The sequence below is a fragment of the Megalops cyprinoides genome, chromosome 17 (assembly GCF_013368585.1).
Source record: "Megalops cyprinoides isolate fMegCyp1 chromosome 17, fMegCyp1.pri, whole genome shotgun sequence".
Classification (NCBI taxonomy): domain Eukaryota; kingdom Metazoa; phylum Chordata; class Actinopteri; order Elopiformes; family Megalopidae; genus Megalops; species Megalops cyprinoides.
The window spans coordinates 12,900,395-12,915,442 of record NC_050599.1 but is presented as its reverse complement, the minus strand read 5'-3'; the positions used below and the strand labels follow the sequence as shown (position 1 = coordinate 12,915,442).

Here is a 15,048-nt window from a genome sequence, read left to right as displayed (position 1 = left end):
GGGCAGGCTTTTTTGAACCTGTTACCTCAGCACTTACCACTTTTGAATGGTAAACAAGCTAAATTGTCGAGTGCAGAGTGGTGTTTACATGGTTATATTCCCCCACCTCAGCTCTGAGTGTGTGTGATGGTAGGGGTGGGGGTGGGGGATGCTTGTGCTGGTCTATTTACTTTATAACATTGCAGGGTTATTTTGAAGTTAAAAATATGACACAATCGATGTGTTCTGTGTGAGCAGCTTTGTTACAAAGAAAGGTTGTCTTGTGCTTTCAGAAGGAAGCACATTACTGTAGGAGAAAGACTTATTTCTTCACAGTCATCAGTTTAAAGTAGGCACTGAACAATCTTCATATTATGTAGATGTACCAGTCTAATAATCAGTCTGCATTATCAGCCCAAGTAGACAAGATGAAGATCTGATAGCCTAATAAAGATCTGATATTGAACAATGCGTTTGCATAAAAACAGGAGAACCCTGACTGAAATGTCCATTAGCACAAGCACAGCAGTTTTGCAAATTATACATGTAAGTAATTTTGAACAGGGAAAAAATTGTCCCCAATTAAAAGAAGTATTTCTCTTCTTTTATTTGGATTTGAATCGCTGCAAACAAGGGAGGAGTTTGCCTGAATACAGGACAACACTGACTGAAATGTTCATTAGCACAGACAGAGCAGCAGTTCTGTAAATCATGTAATTAGCAAATTTTGACTGAGAAAAAAATGTGCATTTTGTGCCCATTTAATATAGAAAGAAATATTACTCTTTATTTGTATTTGAGTAATTGAATGGTTGGTTACAATACTGGCTGCCTGGTATTTCATCTTCTTTGTTATTTGAATTGAGTACTACACTTAAAATTCAACTAAATCTGCATGACTTGTTGAGTCCTCCACAACTCACCACACACAGGCAGTGTTGGTGAGAGGAAATGGTCAAGAGAATCCAATTATATAATGACTGTGAAAAGCATTAGCATAATACCACTCTACACTACATAGTGAATTTTAGATTCAGAGGATGTGGATGGTCTCACCAGTACATATGAAGTGAATATGTTAAAATGTTCAAATAAACCCCTCATTACCATGGTCATTACTAGCTCCCAATGAAATTGTCATTTATGGTGATTTATCGAAACAAAATGATGTGCCCCCCCCTATACATATATATATATATATATATATATATATATATATATATATATATATATATATATATATATATATTTATATTTATTTATTTAAAAATCCAGTTTTGTAACTTTAATATGGCCATTCTTTGTCTTACTAAAATAATGACCAGAAATATCTGCCATTCTCTTTGGGTAGGAAGTGTCTTTGATAGTGTGTGAACTTTGTTACATTAATTTTTAGAGATTGTGTCAACTTTAGTATTGTCTGGGAAACTTCTAAAAAAACATGGCATTTTTACACTGAGATAAAGAATGTCAAAAAAAATCTGCAGGCATTTCAAAGGTAAAACTGCTTCTATATCATTTTAATCATCTACAAAATCACAGCCTGCAGTGCTTGGTGTGACAGGTTAGATTTGCCCACACCCCGCAGGGGCAAAAACAAGAGTAAATAAGATGAGGAGATTGATCATGAGCAGAATATCAGTCTTAATATGGAATCTTAAGTGTAGAAGACTGTTCCACCTCTGACACGTTGTCCTTGTGTCCTTATTTGACATCACTGTCGTTATTCCGGGCAAATGTGTCGTTCACAGCTGTAATTTCCTCTTGAATGGTTTGCTAAGTATGTGTAGTTTGGAATTTTTTTTTTTTTTTTTTTTGTAACTAGACATTTATCATTTCATAAATATGTGCATGAATCTCACGCAGCCCACCAGCTGCCTCCCCTGCAAATTGTGCGAAAGCGAGAGCATCTGCAAAAAGATTTTTTGATGGGACTTAGTTTGAAGAAATCCCCAGAGCGCCGGCAAATGAAGTTGTTGTTGAAATGCTTCTTTATTTGCGTAATTGCATTTGGTATGATTCTTTAAATGTGTGGATCTCTGTTTGCTGAGGGCAAGGTTTTCCTTTTAAACTGTGCTGCAGCGTGGCTGAGCTTCTTGAGAAGCATGGATTACAGAAGCCCATTTCTTATGTGAAGAAGAGCCAGAACAGTTGTGAGGAGGCCTACCAGCTGATGGTGAAGCTCACCCGTCACACTGGCCGCAAGTAGGTCATCCCAAAGTTAGATCAAGCCATTCACACTGCTGTTTACTGTTCTCCACAGAGTTATTCTAAGCACTTAATCTGCTAGGAGACCAGGGAAGTACAGGCAGGTTATTATTTTTTAAACTGCCTGATACTTACATTAAGAAGGACCTGCAGGGTTCAAAAAACAAGATTCATGAAATACATACCATGTGAGGGACAACAACAACACAATTGCTGAATATGTATCACAGGGGTAACAGGAATAGATGTATGAACAACCAGTAACAAAGCATTGAGAAAACAAGTGTACAGCAGTTTCTGTTTTAGCATGCAGTTATCCTTAGGGTCAATATACATGTATCACATGAATGTGCACACCAAGTTTAACAATGATCTATATGAAGCTTGCATAACAACATTATCTTCAAAGTGATAAATAGTCATCTGTATGAGGTGCTTGCACACATGATATTTCTTCTAGCAAGGTTGGAGTGACGAGGCACCAGATGCAGGGTGCAGAACACGTGTGACTTCTGGGAAATGGCGGCTAGGTGCTTAGAGACAGGACTGAAGAGGAAAAAAGCATTCCTAATGAAAAGGTTATGGTGTTTCTGCTCTCTCCCAGGAATCCACCTGTGAGTGAGAACCTGTGGAAAGGGCTGCTGCAGGATCTGCTGGAGATGCAGCAGAATGTTTACACCTGCCTGGAGCCTGACACCTGCCATCAGGTAGGGCATGGCTGTCTTTTCATCTCTCTTAACTTTTACCGGCTCATCATTACTTCATTCTTCCGTGAGACGATCACGCAGCAGTAACTTTTTCCTTAATCTGTCACATTTTGTTCGATACGGTCTTTGGACTGAACACTACATGGAGTGTATTTCATATAAACAGTCATACTGGGTGTAACGTAAAAGAGTAGCAATCAGCAGGAAAGAAATGACTGAGTGATGGCGGTAGAATTGATGAGATGTGAATTAGATTTTATTTGAGACAGACATGGCTTAGTGGAAACCTGATGGGAACGCACGTGATTTGATAACAAGAAGTTGGGGAAAAAAACAAGTAAAAACAAAACAAAGGCCAAACCTAAGGGTAAACAAGTATAAACCGTGTCTTCAGTTCAGTATTAGTACTCCTCGGTATGTGACTATGAAAGTGGGGGGAAAAGGGGCTGAATTTTCGATTTTCCTAGGTTTGTAAATGCTCATGTTGTATTTGATAATGTATTTGACCCGAGTCATGTCTGAATTTTGCAGAGTTTTAGGCGTTCCGTTGTTCCCAGCTGTATATTCATTGGTCGCTTTAGAACAGGTGTCCCCAGTTATTTTATAAGCTGCTTTCATGAGACATCAGTCTGTGGAGGGCCTGACAGAAACTCTGGTCTTGACACCTTTCCCCCTCCATTCCTCTCCAGATATTTGTAAATTCTAAAAGGAATCAGTGGCAGTGGGTAATTTTAAGTTGTTTTTTTACCTTTTTATTTATTTATTTTTGGTTAGGATTATCATTTGTGCATCTGTAGCAAATATGGAACAAAACGTGAATATCCTTTTCTCTGTGCGTTTTACAAATATTTTCATGGTTTTTAACATTTGTATTTTTCGTCTTTTCTGTCACTCTAAAAATACCATTTATCAGATTTGTACAAACAATCCAGTTTCATCCAGTTTTGCAGGATGAATGTATCTTATTTGAATGTGTCAAAACAGGGTTGATATGTCTGTTTGATTCAGTGCACTGCAAGGCAAATACAGTGCCAGTTAGATATCATTCGGAAAAAGAAATCCAGTAACAATAAAAGAATGCTCTGTTTATGGGAAGTTTATTTCAGGAAAAGACATAAATAAGATGGAGAAGGAAAAGTATGGTGAGTTAATCAGACTCTTCTTGTTTGTTTATTTATTTATTTATTTGTACTTTGGAAAGGGAAAAAATGACTTGCAAGGAGAAGGAATGCCCCTGTGATTAATAATGATGGTCCTCGGCATTTCTGTATGACCCACAAGCTCCTGGTTGAAATCCCTAGTATCAATCACAGTGATTGATATTTAAAACAGTTCCGTATTTACCAAGTATTTACCGTATTGCTGTATATTTAGAGAGGGGAATGATAAATGCATATGTTAAATATACAATTTAACAGTCACATCAAATACCTATTTGAGTTTGATGACATCCTTTGGTTGCGTTATATGTTTGTGTGTGTGTGTGTGTGTGTGTGTGTGTGTGTGTGTGTGTGTGTGTGTATGTGTGTGTGTATTTGTGCGCATGCTCACATTACCCACTGTCTTACTTCCAATCCCTGAAAAGCACCAGTGGATACCACAGGCAGTATAAAAAGCAAGAGAACAAGGGCTTGACGGGGCTGTGCTGTTTGATCAATGTGTGCTGCAGTTTGTTGGGCTCGACCGCTCCCTCACCTGCCTCATAAATACTCACTCTGAATAGCTGCACAGAAACACTGGGGTAAAAGCCGTCATTAATGGCTCCTTGTTGGTTTCGTCTCTGGATTCATCAATCAACATAATCACTTTCCATAGTTCATATAGACAAACCAGGAAGAGCTTTATGTGTTGATTGAATTTATCATTGTTGTATTGTAATCAAATTTTGAAAGAAAGAAGAAGAAAAAAAAAAAAGGAGCCCAGCAATGTACAGTAAGTGCAGGAGCTGAATTCAAAAGAAAGTGCTCAGTATGTAATCCCGTGCTTTTAAAGGCGCTACAGCGCTACGTGAAATGAGTAATACTTTTTTAGTCTCCCGTTGTCCTCCACACATAAAACCCCCTGAAAAAAATTGCATCCATGAACCCTGTACTGTTTTGAAAAGGACCTTTGAACCCTAACATTTATGGGTTAATTTGCTTCCAGTATGTCATTTTACTATAGTGGATATTGAAATCTGGTCAGCCTTATTCTCCCTAAAATGAATGAAGGTAATTATGGATTTGACATCATTTGACACCATTTTTGGCAATATAACAAGTTTTAAATTGAAAAAAAAATGCACTATGTATTAAATGTGCTTTCATAAAGCCTTTTGGCCCCATCTCTTTGATATTCAAGAAGGTCATACAGTGTGTATGCTACAGAAAATGTGACACAGATTGTCTTCCTGCCTATCATTTAGAAAGCAAATCTCCACATCCTCCATACCTATGAGGTTCTCTGTACATACTGTGTACCACAATGACACCCTTGGTCTTAAGGAGAGTATTTTCTTTATACAAATAAAAGAAAAAAAAAAACTTTCAGGAAACTGCAGTGTAATTTAGGCTTCACAAATCTCTTTCGGTCCTCACAATGGCTAAAGAAAATTAAAATATCGAGTGATCTGTAATCACACTGTTTAGTTAAATCCTTTTCTGCTCTGCAGACCTAATTAAATTGATGCCATGGAGTGATTGAGCTTTCTGGGGCTCCGCTGGCCGGAGATGCGCTTTGAACAGTCTCATCCTGTTAAGCCTTAAGAGCAGGGGATGTGAGTTTCCGACTCCTCTTCTGCTCCCCAGTCAGGATGGTTAAACTGAACCTGTGAAGTCTGAATTGGGGGGACGTGCTATCAGGGGGCTGCATCCTGACACATTGTTTTATCACTGTGTGACAAGGGAGGACTGCCTTTCGCACAAGCGTGATGTAAAGAAAACGTCTGGGAGTCAACTCTGTGACTGCTGAAAACAGAGAATTGCGCCTTGCATTTGCTTAAAGTCGGCATCTTTTTGCACCTCTCTTACTTTCACAGAACACTTTGCCTCCTTGAAGAATTCTGCTTTCTAGCTCTCTCACCCCCTTACACTTACCCAAGCACAAAGAAAGCAAAATCAGCTCCATCTGAATCGCAGGGTAATAAAAATTAAATGAATATCTTCAGCTGTTTTCTGGCTGGGGAAAACTACACTGTGGAACAAAAAGCATTGTGATATTTTAACATAATATGTTTTGCATTTAATAATCATTTGTTGAAACTAATAACTGTTAAATGCACATACTATGTATACTATAGAGTAATCTTCATTCTAGATAACATTACAAATAAACTGTAAACACACGTACACACATATACTTGTGTTTTTTGATAATTTTATAATGGTCCAGGTTGCCCAGGTTACAAAAAGATGCTACAGTTGCTTTATGAAGATTTAAGAACTGATTATTCACCTCAGGTCCTAACTCCGCCACTTAGTGTTAAATTTTTATTCTGATCCCGGATCAGTTGCAAAAGCCAGAAAATGCCTAGAGCGATAGACATAGAGACGTAAGACTGAGAGCAAGAAAAAGCTGTGACCATCTTAAAAAAAAAAAAATTCTAAAAAGGCAACAAGATGATTATTTATTGTTCTAGATCAGGGGTCTGCGTTGGAGTTTGTTGTGATTTCTTTTGTATTTTTGTTTGCTGATTTCATTCAGTGAACTTGAGAGTGGAGCTGAAGAAGATTGCTTTGCTTTATCCTTTTTAAAGTGTGTGCTGTCCCGCTCGCCCTGTAGCTAAATAAGCACCTGTCCGAAGCAGGGTTGTGTGACAGAGTCCCTGAAGGTCTCCTCTCTTGTCCGTTCCCATCGGCTCCGACCTCAGATCTTCACGGAGAGCTTGCTGTGCTCGAGCCGTCAGGAGAACATTCGCCTGGCCGGGCAGATGATGCACTGCAGCGCGGTGTCCCAGGACATCCCCGTCAGCCTGGCCTTCAGGGGCAAGGGTCACTCCAGGGTCTCCTACGAGAAGAGCGTCGAGCTGGTCCTGGCTGCCGCGCGGGAGTACTTCAACTCCTCCACCACTCTCACTGACAACTGCATGACCCTCGCACGGTAATTACAGCGGTTGTGTTCTTTATTTATAGGTTTTGTCTGCTTTGTGGTAAAGTGTTACCTCAGGTTTCTGGTTTGCATTGCAAGGTTTGTTATGTGACAGCATTCTGTTTTTTTGTGCTCAAGGTTTACTGTGTATGCATTTTTATGCATGTATTTATGGTTATTATAATTAAGAAAATATATGTTTCACTTTTTGCTGGTTGTCTTCCAGCTGGCTTTTTTTGCCTACTCTGCTTCATTAGGCAATTGATTACATGATTTTGAAGTCCTGTTTGGCTTGTTTTCTCTTTATCGATATAACTTATGAAAGACAATTATCCTCTCTCTGTCGGTCAGAAACACAAGTCCACAGTCACATTGGGTCCGGTCGTTTAAGTCCTCTAATTATTAAAAACAAGGAACTTTTTATTGAAGGGCATGTTATGCAAAATACTCGTTACACTCTTGTCTAATGGAGTAATAACCTGGCATCAATCAATGTATAAGATTGCTATATCAGCTGAAAAATTGGGCAGCTGTGCCCATATCCTTCCTCAAAGGGAGGCTGGATTCTAACGGATGGTGCTACACCAATATAATTTACTTGAAGGACGTCCAATTACGTTTCCTCCTCTGCAATATTCTTTTGGAGTTTCCAATTACTTGTCAGCAAGCCTTTCCATTTTAATCTCTCACAAACCCACCAGCACCAAAGATTATACAGATCCCCACTTGTACAAATCATCAGGTCTGCCAAGATGGGCTCCCCTTTTGAAGCTGCAGCTCTGGAAGGCAAATAATGAGGTATTCAGTCTAATGCCAGGGAGAGGACATGCTAGACTCCTGCAGTCAGTTCTGAACGTGTGCACAGTTCTTTGGTTAGGGATGCAGGGGGAATCAGTTAATTCAACCGATTTATTTACTACGCTTTGAAAACAGGCTGAAGGCCATTTACTGATATGGGCTGCCATCTCCAGATGGTAACTAACAATCCTCTGCCCTCTGTCAGGAGAATCAGCTGGTGTGCGAACGTGTTTGTTTATCTGGCTAGCTTGTTGTGTTGAAGGAGGTGCATGATGGAGATCAGAGAAATTACCGAATACACTAACATTTACACACGGACAGCTTTACTCTTCAAATTGTATGTCTTCTATTTGACAGTGTAAGCTTTGATCTGTGTAACTGGCGGAGGTGGCTTTCTGCACAGATAACAATAAGAATCTTTATACCTTCTTGCTTATGTTCGTAATGTTGTAATGTTAGTCAAACTAAGACAAACTATTATAAATAGGGAAATGCATTATGGTGTCTCTCATTTAGTGTCTAGTCAACATAAAACTACCAGTTTAGTCAAATGTGCCATTGCAGTATTTGACTGGTATTCACACTTGGCGATGACCTGTATATTTCAGTGTTTGAGAACAGCCCTTTCTTGTTCAGTTTTGTGAATTCCACACACCACTCCTCACTGACTGAGAACTTTTTTAAAAACCTGATTTTCTCCACATTCAGGGAGCTTGCAGACACAGTAGGATTGTGTATTGAACACCTAAGAAAGTTTTTTTTCTTCCTGTAGAATGAATACAGGCTGACTGTGGGCCCAGGGAAGGTATTGCTTTCAAGAAAATAGGAATAACAGGTCTATTATTTGCTTTTTTAGCATTGGTGCTGCATTAGTATAGAGGGTCATATGAAAAAAAAAAAAAAAATCAGTAAATGGAAAAATAACATTGCCACACACACGCACACACGCGCACAGACACAAATAAATATTTTTGTTTTCTTTTTCTTATGTAAGATTTTCATTAAAATTCTTCTTAGTTCAAAACCAGTTCTGTATTCAGTTTTCATTGTCATTTGCAATTAGAACAAAATGCACATGTGTAACTGTATTATTATCTCTTACATTACAAATTTACTTTCTGCGACACAACTCCCAAGTATACCCATGAGTGTTAGAAATGTAAATTCATTCTATACTGCTATGTCTATAAGCCTTCTATATGTCTATAATCATGTGTGGAGCCTGTCCTAGTTTGATTTGAGTGTGTTACAGCTAATAACAGGATTTTCTCAGTAATCAGTGGAAGTGATAAGTAAGCTCTTTAGGCTAATTGTGTCCCTTTTTCAGTCACCTTCACTGTCCTCATATTATAATCTCCTATAATTGCAGCGGGCCTGAAAGGACAACAAATCATCAAGACTCAATTAAGGATGTTAACAAATATCTGAGTATTCATTTAACCACTAATTGCTTTCCCAACAGTAATGAGTAATGCACATGTAAAAAAATATATATATTACTGCTAAGCTGTTGTTGTTCTGTTGTTGTTATATAGAAAGGTTTCCAATTAGGAGGTGGAGTAAGGTATTCAAATGACCTAGCTGGAACTCTTGTTAATACTAACAGGACAGTATTAGCACCTACAGGACATTATCTAGCATGCATTTTATTGAGCATGCGTCTCACACAAAGTTTTGTGAAATTATGCACCTGTGCCACTGTGCGCCTGTGTATTTGGTCGTGTTATTTGGTCGAGACTGATCAGGGCAGCCATTTGGAGGAGCCGGTCTGTTTTGCATACATAGTTTCAGAATGTTTGAAATGTGCTCTGCAGTATTCAATACAGTATTGATCTATTGAATTTTGTGTGCGTGTGTGAATAATTCATCGGGGGTTTGACAGTGAAATATAATATACAGCCTGATTGGAGAAGACCAATAGATCCTTTTGGTGCTGGTCTGTTTTTGTTCAGTGTTCTTCCAGAGCAACAACAGGGGGTTTATTGTTCTTTTTGTTCCTTTAGGTCCTGTTTGCAGTTGATTTCTGACTGCCCACCTCTCATCCAGGAAGAGCTGGACCTGATCAGTGCACTCAGCCAGTTGGAGCACTTTGAAGTGAAAATCCTTCCCTTACAAGGTACTACAAAAAAAAAAAAAAAACAGTTAAGGCTTTAGAACAGACAGCACCCTTTCTGTTTGGAAAGACTTAAATCTCACGGAGTCATGGTGATGTGTAATGTGAGGAAATAGCATCCACATTCTGCTGTCATGTTTATAGTGTTCCATTGGAACTGTTGGGAATGTTACTTGATTATGATGAAAGTGTTCTGTGTTCCTTTCCCATAAATGTGTAAAATGAGGCAGACCTCAGTGAAGTGCACACACTTCTGCTTCTGTACGCTTTGAAGCAGTTTTAAGAGCTCACGGCTGAGACTGCTTGCTTTTCAAAGCGGACCTTCTAAAAGGAAAGCGATTCCTTAAAAAAGGCTTTTCTTTTTTTCCCCACTCTTTCCTTTTTTTAACAATATCCTATTTTAGTCAGATGTTATTGTATTAATCAGCCTGACGGATTAGTGTCAGAGTCATTTCCCATTCCCTGCTCCTACCCCCAAGTCGTCTTCCCTGTAATGATAATGCATCCCAAAACATCCCGAAAATAGAAAGATAATGGCAACTAGCGGCTGTGTTTGAAAGTGACTCTGACCTTGGGATGTGTGCGACCAGACAGCTGACCATGGCCTGAGTGAAGACATTAGGCATCAGTCAACCCCAGTCAGATTGTAATGGCACAGAGTCCACAGGGGCATGTAATCCATGGAGACAGGGCTGTGGACCTTCACAATGCATTACAATTTCTGTTGCCTTTGCCTCACCCTTGTTCTGCATAAAGATCTGCACTGTCTGCTTTGAACATACTTATTTGTGTCTTTTTTAAATGCCTGTTTTTTATATATTTATAAGGTGATCTCACACCCAGTATGTATTAAGGCTATATATATAAGGCTATATTAGGCTGCCTCTCTTTCATTCAGAAACGTTGGATCTCAAGAAAGTCGACTCAGATGGATAAGGAGTAGCGTTCTGATAGGCTATACATGTGTTTAGATGAGAAAAAAAAGCCATCCAAAACTGCAGTGGAGCAAACAACATCTGGCCGTTGTACTAATTAGGTCTGAGCCCTAGAAATGATTCTGACTGGAACAAGAGCTCAGTAAAGCTCACCGTACAGTGTGATTGTCAGCACAGCGAACCAGATGTCCCCCTCGTCCTACACCGGGCCATTTCGGCCCATAAACCCAAGCGCCATTCTAAATGTTTGATGATGTGGCGTTTGTGCAGCCCCACACCAAATGTTCCCCTTGTACCGCAACCAATGGGTGATCCTGTAATTACTCTCTTTTTAATTAAATGCCGAATAAATTGGGCTGATTTACATTTTGTATTTGAAAGTTTATGCAGCAGAACATGAAAGTAGTGCTGTGGTTCACGCTTTTTTTGTTTTGTTTTTTGCTTCATACTGTTAATGGCAACCTTGTGTATCACTTTTTCGCCCTATGATTTGGCAGTGCTGCACCGTTTCATTTGAACGGGAGGAAGTTTCACTCTCATATACAGTATGTTTGAACACACACTGGCAATGAAGTGTAGTATTATTGCTCTATTTTGGAATGGATTCTCGGATTCAGTCTGCAGAATATTAGATGACCCTGTGGTTCATAAGTCACTGTAATTTCTGTAAATAGAGAGAGTGAGCATATCACTGCTGATCATTGTCACACGTCTGTCCAATAATACCACATCCCACAATGACAGTGTGTGCTATCAGCAAAGCCAATATCCTCTGCTATCTGACGCTGTCAGAATTATTGCTCATCAATCCTCGGGTGACTCAGACTCAAACAGACAGCTGGTGCCTGTCACTGATTATGTGGTGTTTGTTTGACGCTGCATTTTAAGATCTTCACAGCAAGGCTTTGGTACAGTTCAAATGTGATTTACTGTCTTATTGTCTTAAGACTTTTTACTTGCTAACTAGTCAATGTTATCCCGGAAATTCTTGGTCGTTAGGTCGTTTTAACAGTGAAAGTTACTCTTTTCCCAGCCAAACCTAATTGATCAAATGCTATAAGTCCTTAGGAAAGTCCTTTCGGGTGTTCAGTGCATATTTCTTCTGCATTTATGTGGAGTTGTGAAAATGCTTGAAGAACAGAACAATATCTTAGTATAAGGTACAATAATGATGCCAGTTTTTTTTTTTTTTTTTCTGTGTCCAAATCAGAACTTAAAGGCCTGACTGTGTATTGTAGATAAAGGTGAATGCCTCACAGGTGCAGGGGTATCAAATGTTGTTTTAATTTGTTTTCCAACTACAAATGCCAAAGGGCAGTGATAAGGGGAATTAAACAGCTCATTGGTTTGTGGAGCTTACAAGCGCTCTGATTGAGATGGGTGTTTTTTTTTTTTCTTTTCTTTTTTTGGGCTTCAGTTGATTGAAGGTGCTTTGCTCTCTGAACCCATCAGTCAGGGCTTGGGGGGGGGGGGGGGGGGGGTCACAGAAGTCAATTCTGCATTGACAGCTGTTCAGACAGTAGGTTAGCCATGCAGAAGGGCAACCGCCTGCGTCTGCTGTGTGCGTCTGAGCGCTGTGCATGCGAGTCAAGGGGTTATGGCACCTCGGTCGGCCAAGAGCGAATCGATCATTCCCGTTGAGCGTCCAGGGCAGCGCGCTTTTCAGTTGGAATGGGACTCCTTGAAATTAAGAAACCCCCACCGAGAGCACAGCGTGTCCCATGGAAGCGGTCGGGCGAGGCTGTCAGCATCCGTCTGCTGTCTGAAGGTGTTTTCGGTGATTAATATTTTAACACAGGGTGAACAGGCGATGCATCAAAAAGTAATATACCCCCCGCCATAAAATCATAATCACTTTAAAAAACAGATGGCCTCGCCAGATGAAAATTTTCATATCAATCATACGTTCTTTCTAAATTATTGGAGTCCTAAATGGCACGGCAGTTGAGTGGTTCTTAGCCACATCTGCAGATAAGATTTTTTACAGATAATGTCTATACAGTGCAAATAAGTAGGTCTTTTCTGTTGAGTTTTGGTTAATATTTCTTCTTTCATAGTACAACATGGATGATGTTTTTATTTTCATATACTGTGTAACTGTACAGGCCATAAAGTGATGGTAATTATAGTAATGTGATGGAATCTGCTCACCTTTCCAGTTCTTACATTTGATATAATGTTAGAATGAAATTAAGCTCTCTTCTACTTGATGTATTGGTCCTTTTGTGACCATGAAAGCTTGGTATTAGTAAAGGATATCCGCAAGAGGGAGGATATTGCACTCATATTTATCAAATACTCCAATCATATTGTGAGTAGGAAATGCATTATTGGTATTCAGCAATGTGACATTTGTAAATATATCCTGTAAGTGTGAATATGACCCAGGTTTTTTTTTCCTCCTATTTCAAGTAGGAAACTTGCCACTAATATGACAATCAGGGTATTTTATTCAGAAATTGATCTCAACCAACCAAGCGTTAATGAGAGCTGAACCCTTGAACAGTTTCAGTGTAATGCCTTGTACCATCATTTTTATAGGTAAGCAAGATTTATTTGCAGGAAATAAATTACATCATCATCAGTACTGGCAAAAAAGAAAAGGAAAGGAAGCCATATTGCATGGGCCTCTGTGTATGAAGGAGCGTCTTAGGAGAATGTGTTTATCATTTTTGTTGGAAACCATCGACTCCCCTGTCGCCGTTTTGTATGAAGCCACTGATGCTGCTTTGTTTGACCACTGAAAGGCAGTCAGACGTGTTTCCTCCCACTAATAAGGGTGTTTTCTTTTCCCCCCCTTCTCTCTGGATCCAGTGCGTCTGCGGTCGGACCGCCTCACCCTGATAGAGGAGTGTATCCGCCAGTGTCCAACCGCCTACAAGCAGTCCACCGTCCTCCTGGGCCTGGCCAGGCAGCTCCGCGTGGCAGGTAACGCCGTGTAAATATTAATCACGCGCGACGCGCAGAGAGCAACGGCACAGCAAGAGGCAGCTGAGCGGCGAGCCTCGCTTTCTTCTGCTCCTCTGACACACTGACACATTTCGAATCCCTGCTCAGGGGAGGTTCGTTTTTTTTTCCCCCTTCTCCTCCTTAAATGAAGGGAATCTTCCAGTGTAGGTGAACACAGCATTTGCTTGTCTGGAGTGCCTCCTCCAGTATGATAGCACTGAAAAGAGTCTTGTGTCTGAGGGGGGAAAAAAATAGAGAAGAAACAGAGAGGGGGGGAAAAAAAAAGAAAAAATAAAGGACGAATTGGTTTTGAAGAGAGCGTAGCCCAAAGCTAGGTTTTTAATTTTTCATCCAGCTGGCTGCATGCTCTCCAGACTGTGGAGGGAATGCTGCTCTCCAGGGCCTTTCTCTGCGCCGTGCGTGGAATTAGGGCCGAGGCTGGGAGTGTGCGCAGCAGCACAGAGCCAAGCCATGGGGATCCAGCATCGCACTCCCTTTGCGATGTGTCTGACTTGTCCGCCTGTAATGGGGACGGGCATTAAAGATTTAGAATTTTGTCGTAGCCCAAATGCAGATCACGCTGCGAGCTGTCGCTAATCTGCCTCTCCCTCCTTCGCGGCCGTGCGCCGGGCTCGCGCCGGCCTTGTTCCGCACGGCGCCGGTCCTGCCGGTTCGAGGACGGGATTCGGGTCTTGATTTCGCGTCTTCCCCGTCGAATCGAGCGCCGGCGCGGGCAGGTGGGAAGGCTTTGATGTGCTCTCCGCTCTGTCGCCTGTGTGCCCTCAGGATTTCGAGTCCGTGGAGGGCCTTTGAGTCCCTCGGTGCCAAAATAAAAGATCAGCAAACAGAGGGAAGAGGCTGATTCTGCACCGGTCTGTTTATCTCTGTACGGGCGGCAGGTTCCGGAAAGCCTTCTCTGACAATCCCAGGGATTGTTCCTTAAGCTTTCATTTTTGTCCCTGTCAGAAAGAGTAAATGAGAAGCCGGCAAAGTCATGTCAAAGTGGCAATCTGGCGCTTTTCATCAAAGATTCCAGTATAATTTCGTACGTAGCAACTAGCCTTATATGATCTGTGCCTGTTGACTCACATTGTGAGTTTTTTCAGCAACAGTATGTAGAAAAATTATGGTATGGTGTCAAGTACTTTTCAAATCTATCTGTGAATTTTTGTAAAAAAAAAAAAAGACCAAATTGAGCAGGGTAGCTCACAAATTTGTAAGCCTTTCTACCGTGAGCATCTATCAGAATTTAAGTAAACATGAATTGAAATAAGAGAACAATATTAAAGTCTAT

The 15,048-nt window shown here is 40.4% G+C and overlaps 1 protein-coding gene across 2 annotated transcripts in view; it reads left to right on the top strand.

The window, feature by feature from the left end:
- The window catches only part of nbas (NBAS subunit of NRZ tethering complex), a 142,858-nt gene that overhangs the window by 46,163 nt on the left and 81,647 nt on the right, over positions 1-15,048 (top strand). For both annotated transcript variants that reach the window (XM_036549571.1, XM_036549570.1), the window contains exons 28-32: positions 2,062-2,184; positions 2,792-2,894; positions 6,742-6,971; positions 9,761-9,873; positions 13,620-13,733. In XM_036549571.1, coding sequence (XP_036405464.1) covers positions 2,062-2,184; positions 2,792-2,894; positions 6,742-6,971; positions 9,761-9,873; positions 13,620-13,733 — 683 coding nt within the window. The remainder of the gene's footprint in view (positions 1-2,061; positions 2,185-2,791; positions 2,895-6,741; positions 6,972-9,760; positions 9,874-13,619; positions 13,734-15,048) is intronic.